Source organism: Neltuma alba, unplaced genomic scaffold (genome assembly GCF_004799145.2).
Source record: "Neltuma alba isolate B1F8T4 unplaced genomic scaffold, ASM479914v2 tig00012846_pilon, whole genome shotgun sequence".
Lineage (NCBI taxonomy): Eukaryota > Viridiplantae > Streptophyta > Magnoliopsida > Fabales > Fabaceae > Neltuma > Neltuma alba.
Genome location: NW_021637233.1, coordinates 172,193 through 184,937, shown reverse-complemented (window position 1 = coordinate 184,937; position 12,745 = coordinate 172,193). Strand labels below are relative to the sequence as shown.

At 34.0% G+C, this 12,745-nt stretch overlaps 1 protein-coding gene and 1 pseudogene across 1 annotated transcript; both read left to right on the top strand.

Moving 5' to 3' along the window:
- The first annotated feature begins 2,826 nt into the window (after positions 1-2,826).
- On the top strand, positions 2,827-4,025 carry LOC114731788 (phospholipase A1-IIgamma-like; annotated as a pseudogene).
- Positions 4,026-10,116: 6,091 nt separating this feature from the next.
- On the top strand, positions 10,117-11,456 carry LOC114731812 (phospholipase A1-IIgamma-like). The gene is made up of 2 exons (XM_028919065.1): positions 10,117-10,717; positions 10,839-11,456. The coding sequence occupies exons 1-2, from the start codon at positions 10,151-10,153 to the stop codon at positions 11,454-11,456; spliced, it is 1,185 nt and encodes a 394-aa protein (XP_028774898.1). The 5' UTR covers positions 10,117-10,150.
- Positions 11,457-12,745: the final 1,289 nt, after the last annotated feature.

Genomic DNA, 12,745 nt, shown 5'->3' with positions numbered 1-12,745 from the left:
AACAGTCCTTGCTGTGAGGTCTCCCTTTGTGCAATAGGGAACAATTCAAGGTCTCTTCCTCCCTCTCCATCCTACCTTCTCTGTTCTTTTTCTTTGTTTTTCTTTAAATGAGGAGTTACTCTTTCTTTCCTGTTAAAAAAAAAAAATTCCAACCATTTTAGACACATATAGGTCCAATTGCCTCTCCCTCCTCTCACTAAAGCAAGAACATATTTTCTGCAAGAATTTTTATTTTTTGGGCCGGGGGGGGGGGGAGAAGAAACGAAACAAGGAAGAAGAGAAGTGGGAGGTTGAGAGATGGAGGAAAGAGAGAAGAGGACATGTCGATGGAGCTTGTAGATGCGTGGGGTACTAGGGTGCTGATGGAGCTGCAAAGTTGATTGACAATCAGGTGGGGACAAAGGGCAGGGTTTAATAAAGAAGACCACGAATTTGCTTTAGCAGCCATGTGGAGCTTATTTGGAACACACATCAGCATTTTTTTTGAGAGAATGACAGAAAAATACCTCATGAATTTCAAAATGACAAATAAGTTATTTCAATAGATTTTGACTTGTCAAAGCTATTATAAAAGTAGTCAATACCATTACAAGAGTAGCCAACTGACCTATTTGTTTTTTTCTTTAAAAATTTAACAGGTATGTTTCTATCATTTTTCCTTCTTTAAAATATGTCAGCAACCTTTGTTGCCATGTAAAATTAATTTATCAAATAGGGAAAAAAAAGGATTGAGTTTTGACTGAGCTAAAGTTTAAGAATTAAATTACACTGAATCATAGTTAAGGGATTGAGTCATAACTGAGTTAAAACTTGAAAGGCTAAAAGATTAATTTTTCCTCAAAAATATTTGTCACTGTTTGATTCCTAAATTTGCTACCGCTACATGAGTTTTTGTGAGTTGTTATTTCATTCATGCTTGAAAAATGTTTTATAACTTTTTATTCTTTAATAAATTGGAAAATGGTTGGCTCGAAAGGTTTATAGGTTGAGTCATGGAAAACCACGAGGACGTTTATAAAATAATTTGATGATCCAAACTATGGTGAAATTGGGCACAAATAATTTCGTTAATGAAAATAATTGAGACCAAAAAAAGACCAGAGTGGTTGTACTAAACACATTTAATTTGAATTGTCAACTAAGTTGGCATTACCATCTTGCATTAATGTAACATTTTCTAAGACCTGTTCCATAATTATCAACTTTAAGTTACTCATTTTGAACGTGGGCCGCATGGCAAGATAAAGGAATCAAACTTTTGTGCTAATAAATCATCAATTAAAAACAAGTAGAAAATGTTCTTTCAATTATATTAGTTAAATATTCTGCGTCAAAACAAGCTGGCTAATATTACTGGAAACGACAAAACGAACCAAGGTGGCTATACTGCTACAGTCAGAACTAACAGTCCAACTAGCTGGTAGCCTCGCACGGACCATCACAGAATATAAAACCAAACATAGAGCTCGGTATGATATTATATATAGTATACGTAATAAGAAGAGAGGTATAAAATCTTATTTATAGTTTACAAATAAGGCTAGGAGGTAGTATGTATATATGTCGCTGTTTGATTCCTAAATTTGCTACCGTTACATGAGTTTTTGAGAGTTGTTATTTCATTCATGATTGAAAATGTTTTGTAACTTTTTATTCTTTAATAAATCGGGAAATGCTTGGCTCGCAAGGCTTATAGGTTGAGTCATGGAAAGCCACGAGGACGTTCTTTTCCCTTTCACCTTTCTCTTTCTCACAAAACGTAGTCACATTTATAAAACAAGTTGTTGATCAAAATTAAACTATGGTCAGATTAGGCACAAACAATTTCGTTAATGAAGATGAAGATGATTGAGACCAAAAAGACCAGCGTGGTCAACTAACTAAGTTGGCATTAACATTTTGCATTAATGTAACATTTTCTACGACCTGATCCACAATTATCAACTTTAAGTTACTCATTTCGAACATGGGCCACAAGGCCACATGGCCACTGCACTCATATATTATTATGCAAGATAATGGAATTAAACTTTTGTCCACATAAATCATCAATTAAAAACAACAAGTAGAAAATATTCTTTCAACTATATTAGTTAAATATTCAGCGTCAAAACAAGCAGGCTGATATTATTGAAAACGACAAAACGAACCAAGGTGGCTGTAATGCTACAGTGAAAACTAACGGTCCAACTAGCTGGGAACCTCGGGCGGACCATCACTGGATATAAAACCAAACAGTCTAAAACTGACACATCAATCACAACCCATTTCTCTGAAAAAACGAAAATGAACCTAAGTACATAATAGTCAATCATGCGAAGCCTAGACTCTCTCAACACGAATGAAATGCATGCATAAACCAAAGTAAATGATAGTCAACCGCTAGTTTCCCCTCGTACGAAACTACTCCATACGAATGCGAAGGAATGACGCAAGATTTGGTCAGAAGGTGACTACTTTTCAAATGAAGTTTCAACGACTTTGACCATGCAAGCGAAGGACGAGGTCAGGTTTATAAGCAGTCTATCAGGCTCCGTCATCATAAATCAGCCTCACTGAGTTCACAAAACATTCTATTTCAAAGAAAGGAGAACAGAAAGAAGAAGAAGAAGAAGAAAGAGAAGGAGGAGCAGAAGAAGAAGATGGGTAGCTTTGCAAGCAAAACCATGAGTTCTCATAAGGTGGCCGATCAACATGAGGAAGAGAAAAGGCACATGGCCAGACCTGGAAGCATTGAAACAGCCTGGAGAGAACTCAGTGGGAAAAATAATTGGAAGGATTTGCTAGACCCACTTGATTTCAATCTCCGTAGGTACATAATGCACCATGGAGAAATGGCTGAAGCTACTTATGATGCTTTTAACTCTGATAAAGCATCCAAGTATGCAAGAAGAAGCCGTCTTGGGAAAAGAGATTTCTTTTCCAAAGTGGGTTTAGGAAAAGGAAATCCTTTCAAGTATAAGGTGACCAAGTTCCTCTACGCAACGTCAGAGATCGATTTTCATATTCTAGACGATGTGGAAGAATCAAACTGGACCGGGTATGTCGCGGTGGCCACCAATGAAGGCAAAGCCGTGTTAGGGAGGAGGGACATTGTGGTGGCCTGGAGAGGAACTGAGCAGATCATGGAATGGATCAAAGATTTTCAGTTCCTTTTGGACGATGCTCCATACATTTTTGGGGATGACTCTAAATGTAAAGTACACCGAGGCTTTTACTCTGTTCACACAGCAACTAACTCATCACAATCAGACTTCACCAACACCAGTGCTAGAACTCAGGTATAATACTTATGCTTTAGATTGTGAGTGTGACAGAAATGGAAGATTTATTATTTTAACTCATCAATATATGTTATTCATGAAAGGAAATATCTAATATTCATCATCTCTCTTATTATGCAGGTCTTGACTGAGATTAGAAGACTGGTTAACAAATATAAGGATGAGGAAATCAGCATAACAGTTACTGGACACAGCTTAGGCGCAGCACTTGCAACACTAAATGCGGTGGACATAGTCACAAATGGATGTAACACTCCAGAAAATGAACCCCAAAAAGCTTGTTCTGTCACAACCATTGTTTTTGCTAGCCCTAGAGTTGGAGACTCAGACTTTCAGGAGTTTTCTGCAAGTCAAAAGGATCTTCGGATACTAAGAATCCGTAACAAAAAATGATATTGTTCCGAGGCATCCTTTCTTGGGTTATGCAGAAGTGGGAGAAGAGTTGGAGATCAATACTGACGAATCGAACTTCTTGAAACAACCAGGTGATTTGAAGAGTTGGCATAATTTGGAGGCGTACTTGCATGGAGTTGCAGGAACACAAGGGAGCAAAAGAGGATTTAATTTGGAGGTTAAAAGGGACATTGCACTTGTGAACAAAGGCATGCGTGCTCTGAAGGATGAGTATCATATTCCTGAGGCTTGGAGGATTGACCAAAATAAGGGATTGGTTCAACAGCAGATGGTACTTGGATGATGCAAGAACCAGAATCAGCATCTGACGATGATGATTTATATTGAATATATTTTTGCTAATTTATTTGCTTGGATTATTAATTTTATTTTTTAACCGCTCTCAATGTCTGAGTGGAACTTAGTCTTAAAAAAATAGAGAAATATTTGTATTCATTCATTTTATTAAATTCATTAATGCAATATTAAAACTTGTTATGTTTCTTATTACAACTGGAATATTTTTCCCGTGCTATGCACGGATTGGTGGGTCTTGATTGATATGATCTTTAAAGCAAAGAACTATATTTATGATGATAAATCATTATATTTATATTTATATTTCTAGTTTTATAGTTTTTTAATTTATTGAAATATATTTTGCAGTACTTAATTAGAGAGACGTGAAGTTATTGATTAAAAAAACATTCTGGACATCCACAGCTACACATACACTTATTTTGTTTTACTAATTAGATTAAATAACCATATATTTATTTAACAAATTTAGTCATTGGTCCTTAATTTTGGAAATTAAATAACTAAAAAATGATATCTTAAAATATTAAAAATTCCTCGCGAATACTTGCAGTCATTTCAAAGTGAGCTGAATTGGTAGCTGATGATGATAATCATAAAAGGAAAGGTTTGCTACAGAGATTTTAATTACATAGATTTTATTAAATGTAGTGGCTTTTTGCTTATTTTCATTGCATACATAATTAATGGATTAATATATAATTAATAACGCTACCCGCCCAATTTGCTGTTATCTGAATAACTTACCCGACCCATTTTAGCTCCACGAGTATTACGAGATTTTAGATATAAAGTAGAAGATTACCCGACCCATTTGAGCTTCACGAGTATTACGAGATTTTAGATATAAAGTAGATTACCCGACCCATTTTAGCTTCACTATAAAGTAGATAGATTGTACAAGAATTCTCATCAGATAAACATGACGTGTCACTTGCAAAACATAAAAGCTATAAACAAGACTGAAGACAATGGAAGCGTATGTATTTGGAAAATAATTCCACCTTTACAGATAAAATTATGGAGAATAACATTTAAATTACAAAAAGTGGAATTATTAACAATTTGTTATTACTATTCAGAGGGCGATATTCAAGTAACGATTCCACAGGTTGAAATATAGCCTTATGTAGCGGTCAGTCCAATAGGACTTAGAAAAAATGCGAAAACGAAAGATTCAGCTCCGGCATAAGAAGGAGCGAGAAAATGAAGAAAATGGGGATAAGATGGGGGATCTTTGCTCTGCTTAATATCATCTTTTTTATTTTTGCTTTGAGCAAACTCTCCTTGATATCTCCTGCTTATAAATGTAAAACAAAGAAAGAAACATCTTATATAACAGAGTAAAACAAAGAAGAAGAAAGGGAATAGATAAAGATCAAAAGAGAAAGAGGAGAAGAGATAGAGAAAAGAAGGGGGAGAGATGGAGAAGGAGAACCGAGAGAGAAACTATAATCTAAGTAATTCAATATTTCAATCAATATCCAAAAATCTACTGTAGTCATAGGGCCTGTTTGGTACGAGCCATTGGACGGGGTTGGTATTGGTACTGGTCCTAGGATTGCTTATTTTGTTATGTTTGGTAGGAGGATATTAGTAATCCTGAGACTGCACAATCCCACATTTCATGGGACTGCTCAATACCGCCCAACCCCTTGATATTGGAAAATCAGTCTTAGGAGTGATATTGTTTAGACAAAATTACCCCCCACTCCTGCACTTTCCTTGCTGTCACTCTTATCTCTGTCCTTCCCTACCAATGATGTCTTCCACCGATACGTGATGTCCTTCCTCCGACCTCCTCATCTTCAACCTTTGAATCAAATCTGGCAAGTGGTGATGTCTTTGAAGCTATTGTAACAGACAAAAAGTGGTCTTCCCTTTAGTGAGAGAGAAGCAAAGAGGAAGCAACACCAACAAAGAAAAATGAAAAAGGAGAATATAAAACGAGAATTCACAAACCAACAAGAAATAGGAAACAAAACTAGGAATCATAGACCCATGTTTGCAGAAAATTATGAGCTTGAAGCAGTCAAATAGAAGGTGGACCGTCTTTGCGAACTGCCATAACCAAGTCAAGAGAAATCACCATCCTCAACTAAAGGTGGAGTCTCAGGATTTGTGAAAATGGAGGGCGAAGGTGGGTGATGCTTCAAAACATTGCATCTGTTAAAGAGAAGGGTGAAAGTGGGTGAAGCTTAGAACATCGCAAATGGTTTTGAAGTTTGGAGTTAAGAGAGAGGAGGGTACTTTAGTCTTTCTCAACTAATAATTATTTATGAAACAAAATTAATAAAATCAATCCCTCGAAGTATTACTTCACACCAAACACAATTTTAAAGCTTCATTCCTAACCCTAATGTTAATCCTAGTCTCCCTACCAGTCCCATTCCCAATCCATTAAAATTTAAACCTGCTTACCAAACATAACCGTAAATCCTAGCAATTAATAAATAGTAATAATAAAAACTAATATCATGAAAATAATAAATAAAAGATAAAACTAATAATTCAGGAATAATCCTAAAAAGAAAACTATTAAAATATTAAATAAATATTGTTGCATCGTTTCCCCATATTCCATCACTAGGTGTATTTGGAATGAGCTATTTTATTTATAAGGTATGAATAATATATTTAATTTATGTTTTATATTAGATATTTAATCAAATTAAATTTTAGTTCTATTCCTAATCCTTTTCTCCTTTTATTGTGCATTCAGCCTACCCCTGTTTTTTGTTTTAATAATTTTTATTTCTAAAACCAAATAAAGAAAAGAGGCTGAGAAAGGGTCAAGAGGGAACTAGCTTAGGTACTCATCATAGTAATAAGTATCATGATGCTCATCCTTGCGGTAAAATCCAAATTATTCAAATACTGTTTTAATAGTCTAGATTTAAAATTTTTAAGTAGTAATTATTAAATAAAAATAGTTCTTAAAAAACTTATAGTTAAGACATTATATTTATTTTGGATTATGTACCTACTAAAGAAAAAAAAAATTCTCAAGAAAATAAAAATTTAATATTAAGTCTCAGTGGTCTATATTAAATTTGTATAGTTAAAATTTGATAAGCATCATAGTTCTTATTACTACAGTGAACACTAAAACTAGTTCTAGGTTAAAAGACATCCTCCTCCTGTTGGTCCTCCTCTCCAATATTAATTAATAACAGTAGTTTTTTTATAAACATAGAACTCAGTATGTGATAAGTGTAATTTTATAATTAAATAACTATAGATTTTAGGTGATATTATACTGAATTTATAGATATTTAATATCTATTTAATTTATTTTAAATATTCTCTTTCTAAATTAAATATAAAGATATAAATTTATCTCTCAACAAAATCTCCTCACATCTTTCCTAGTTTTGCAGAAAATATAAAATAAAATAAGAGATTTTAAAGGATGGGGTTATCAGCTGCAATTATCTCGAAAATATAGTGGTGGATAGATCTGGGAGTTTTATTGTGATTGTCGCTCATCACCAGAAGTGGAAGATTTGGGGCCTTGAACGTAATATTTTCACAAAGAACGTAGGGTTTTTAGCGTCATTTTCACCAAAATTTGAAGAAACCAATAGTTACATGAAAGATTTACACAAACGAGCCAACAATATATCAGCAAATATAACATTTATATTTATATTTTAAGAGTTCTACTAGAGGAGAGAAACTTTAGATATAAATAGAGGTCCTAAGAGTCACTCTAGGGCATCTAATCACAACTTGAAGCTATCAAGAGCAAGAAGTTTTTAGAGTATTGAGACTGAGTCGATTTCTTTTCTTAATTTTTTAAATTTCTTGTGATTGTTTATCATGGTTGGAAATTTTAGAACGGTGATATTTATAAATTTCTTTATGTGTTTCTAAATTCCCTGTTGGGGTAGGAATGTAACCTATTGAGAAGGCTAGTTTCTTTTGTTTTGTTTTGTCTCTTTTATGAATTTGTTGTTTTGACTCTTTTATGAATCTCTGTTTATGAATGTATTTTAATTTTTCTAGTTATATCTACTTCCCTTCTTCTGTATGTTGATTTTATGATCGATCACCATTAAATCAAATTTATGGGTAATTTTGATAGACCGGGAGGTGAAGAGAGAACCTAAATCTAGAGATGTAAGCATAAATATTTCGGCTAGGGATAATTTTATAGCTTCATGGTCTAATTAATTGTTTGGGTATCGTGAGAACGAATGCAGCATTAATTAAAAAGGGACTAATAATTCAGGAGAACATTAAAACATTTTAAGAATAGTTGTCATTATGATTGAATAAAAGTCAAGTTACATGACAGAAACTATCTACCTATAGGGTAAATTTTAAACCCCAACCTTTTAAGTGATTGGTTTCTTCTCATAATCAATTGTTTTTTGCTTTTAGTTTTAATTCATTCTCTTCAAATAATTTGGTTTACTGTTTTTTTTAATTATTAAGTATCAATATTAGTAAATATACAACCTCTTCATGGGTACAACCCCTAGAATATTTTAGGATTTATATTACGTCGACTCCGTGCACTTGAGGAGCGATCCGTGCACTTGAGGAGCGATCAGTGTGATATTTCATTTTGAGAGTTGTTATTTCATTCATGCTTGAAAATGTTTTATAACTTTCTATTCTTTAACAACCTGGGAAATGCTTATCCTTTATAATAGCCGTAAGCTAGAAACGTGGCTCGCAAGGTTTATAGGTTGAGTTATGAAAAACCACGAGGACATTCTCCTCTCTTTCATCTTTCTTTTTCTCACAAAATGTAGTCACATTTATAAAATAACTTGTTGACTAAAAAATATGGTTAAATTAGGCACAAATAATTTCGTTAATGAAAACAATTGAGACCAAAAAGACCAGCGTGGGCGCATTAAACACGTTTAATTTGAATTGTCAACTAAGTTGGCAGTACCATTTTGCATTATTGTAATACTGACAGAATATAAAACCAAACAGTCCAACTAGCCGGGAATCTTGGCCGGACCCCACGGAATATAAAACCTAACAGTCTAATACTGCCACATCAATCACAATCCATTTCTTAGAAAAATCGCGTAATCATCAGAGAAAAGTTTTATCGTTTGACGAATTCAAAAACGAAAATAAACCTAGGTACATAATAGTCAACCATGTGAAGGGTAGACGAACCAGTTCCGGTGCTTATTTTTTTAATGAGCACTATAAGTTCATCAGATCTGGATTATCTATATCTGATTTAAACGGTTCAGATTTAAAATATTTAATTATTTTTAAATGAAAAAATATTTTTTGAAAGAATGATAGTTAAGAGATTATCTCTATTTTAGATTCTACACATATTAAAATAATTATTTTGAATAAATAAAAATAAAAAATCAAATCCAAATCATCCAAATAAGATATGAATGATCTAAATCTGATAGAAACTAGTGTCAGTGCTCATCACTTTGATGAGCATTATAAGTTCATTAGATCTGTACCGTCCATGTCTTATTTGGATGGTATAGATTTTATTTTTGTATTTTTATTTATTTAAAGTAATTATTTTAATATGTATATAATCTAAAATAGGAATAATTTCTTAACTATCATTTTTTTCAAAAAATAGTTTTTTCTCGTTAAAAATAATTAATTAAATATTTTAAATCTACACCATCCAAATGAGATATAAACGGTTCAAATCTGATAAGTTTAAGGTGCTCATCAAAATGATGAGTAGCAAAACTAGTTATGATCTGATGAGCATTGAAACTGGTTCCAGGTAGACTCTCTCAACACGAATGAATATGCTATTCATTGCATGTCATAAAACCAAAGTACGTAATGGTCAACCGCAAGTTTCCCTTCGTACGAAGCTACCTTATGCGAATGCAAAGGAACGACGGACTCAGTAAGCATGATTTGGTCAGAAGGCGACTACTTTTCAAATGAAGTTTCAACGACTTTGACCATGCAAGCGAAGGACGAGGTCAGGTTTTTCAAGCATATAAGCACGCTAGATCAGGCTTCCTCATAATAAATCAACCTCATTGAGTTCATAAAACATTTTATTTCAAAGAAAGCTGAACAGAAAGAAGAAGAAGAAGGAGGAGGAGCAGAAGAAAAAGATGGGTGGCTTTGCAAGCAAAACCATGAGTTCTCATAAGGTGGCCGATCAACTTGAGGAAGAGAAAAAGCAGATGGCCAGACCTGGAAGCATCGCAACAAACTGGAGAGAGCTCAGCGGCCAAAATAATTGGAAGGATTTGTTAGACCCACTTGATTTCAATCTCCGTAGGTACATAATACACTACGGAGAAATGGCTGAAGCTACTTATGATGCTTTTAACTCTGATAAAGCATCCAAGCATGCAAGAAGAAGCCGTTACGGAAAAAGAGATTTCTTTTCCAAAGTGGGTTTAGAAAAAGGAAATCCTTTCCAGTATAAGGTGACGAAGTTCCTCTATGCAACCTCAGAGATCGATTTTCATATTCTAGACGATGTCGAAGAATCAAATTGGATTGGATACGTCGCAGTGGCCACCGATGAAGGCAAAGCCGTGTTAGGGAGGAGGGACATTGTGGTGGCCTGGAGAGGAACTGAGCAGGCCATGGAATGGATCAAAGATCTTCAGTTCCTTTTGGACGATGCTCCATTCATTTTCGGTGATGATTCTGAATGTAAAGTACACCGAGGCTTTTACTCCGTTTACACAGCAATTAGCTCATCACACTCAAACTTCACCAAAACCAGTGCGAGAAATCAGGTATAATACATAAGTTTTAGGTTGTGATTGTGAGAGAAATGGAAGATTTGTTATTTTAACTCATCTATATATGTTATTCATGAAAGGAAATAGCTAATATTGATAATCTCTTGTTATGCAGGTCTTGACTGAGATTAGAAGACTGGTTAACAAATATAAGGATGAGGAAATCAGCATAACAGTAACTGGGCACAGTTTAGGCGCAGCACTTGCAACACTAAATGCGGTGGACATAGTCAAAAATGGATGTAACATCCCAGAAAATGAACCTCAAAAAGCTTGTCCTGTCGTAGCCATTGTATTTGCAAGCCCTAGAGTTGGAGACTCAGACTTTCAGGAGTTTTCTGCAAGTCAAAAGGATCTTCGGATACTACGAATCCGTAACAAAAACGATATTGTTCCGAGGCATCCTTTCTTGGGTTATGCAGAAGTGGGAGAAGAGTTGGAGATCGATACTGACGAATCGAACTTCTTAAAACAACCAGGTGATTTGAAGAGTTGGCATAATTTGGAGGTTTACTTGCATGGAGTTGCAGGAACACAAGGGAGCAGAGGAGGATTTAATTTGGAGGTTAAAAGGGACATTGCACTTGTGAACAAAGGCATGGGTGCTCTGAAGGATGAGCTTCATATTCCTGAGGCTTGGAGGATTGACCAAAACAAGGGTTTGGTTCAGCAGCTGGATGGTACTTGGAAGATGCAAGAACCAGAATCAGAATCTGACGATGATGATTTTTAATAAACATGTTCTTCCTAATTTGTTTTCTTGGATGTCTATCGTTTCATTGTTTCATTCTTTTATTCTTTCCGGTTATGTCAGTTATTTTGATTCTTTTAACCTCTCTCTTTGAGTGGGACTTTAGATTAAGAACATAGGAGAAATATTTGTATTCATTCATTATTTCATTAAATTCTTATGAATTGCTATTTGAAAACTCTAGTCTCCTTTCTTCCCCTTTTTAGTTTTTACAATTGTCCAAGAGTTGTCATCATCAGATAAACTTGGGCATCTCTTGCAAAGATGTAAAGTTGTAAACAAGAGCGAAGAAAGCAAACTATTTATGGCTTTATTATAATTGGAATCTACTATGTTTCATCACAAGTATAACCTTGATACTCTCAATTAAAATATACGTGGATAGACAAAAATGTTTCACTTTATGGGAAAAAATAATCTTAATCAAAAGTTAAATATTTGAAATATTTAATGTTTCAAGTTTCGCTTCCATAGTTAAAAGTTTTAAATGCAATTTTCAAAGTTGAAATTTTCATCTACAATATCAAGTTATGGAAGTTACAATTAAGATCTTTTTTGTACTTAAAATTTTGTAATCCTTATCGCCAAAAGTTTTCTATTTTGTGATTACTTATAAATTTAATTTTGAATAGATATTAATAAACAACTTATTGCTCCCTTTTGAACAATATCAAGTATTCAAACCTTATGAATCAAAAATCACAAGTAATAAATTGATCTTAAATGTCACTAGCAAATATCGTAATTTTGTTCAAGACAATGTCAAACATTAAACATGGATGCATCTCTTAACTAGAATTCATTGATTCACCATATTGTGAGAACTAGCTTCTTCTGTTAGATCTAACCTCTACTAGTTTATCTCTGCTCTTTGAATTTAGTATTCTCAGGTCACTTTTCCTTTCTTCCCATAGCAAGCTGGCAGCCTAAACATGTTGAACCAATCGTAACTGTTTTGGTTTATTGTAGTTCATGAATTTCCACATATAGTACTTGATAATATTTCAAATAATATTATTGTCAATAAGAGGATGCATGTGTCCATAAAAATAAAGAACAAAATTCTTTTAGGTCTCTAATGTTGCTTTGGACCCCCTTAGAAATAAATTTCCAAGCCACTTTCTAACTCCAAATTCTGTACTGTAATTTTTCCTTATGAATAGTAATACGTTGGGGGCCTAATTTGGGTAAATGGACTCTGCATTCATTGTCTTCAGAGGAGTCGAAATTGCTTATGAAAACTTTCTTTCAGGTTATGGATACAGTTTGAC

Coding starts and splice junctions, on each gene's coding strand:
- LOC114731812 (XM_028919065.1), top strand. CDS start 10,151: ATGGCCAGACCTGGAAGCATCGCAACAAACTGGAGAGAGCTCAGCGGC. Junction 10,718..10,838: donor AAACCAGTGCGAGAAATCAG/GTATAATACATA, acceptor CTTGTTATGCAG/GTCTTGACTGAGATTAGAAG.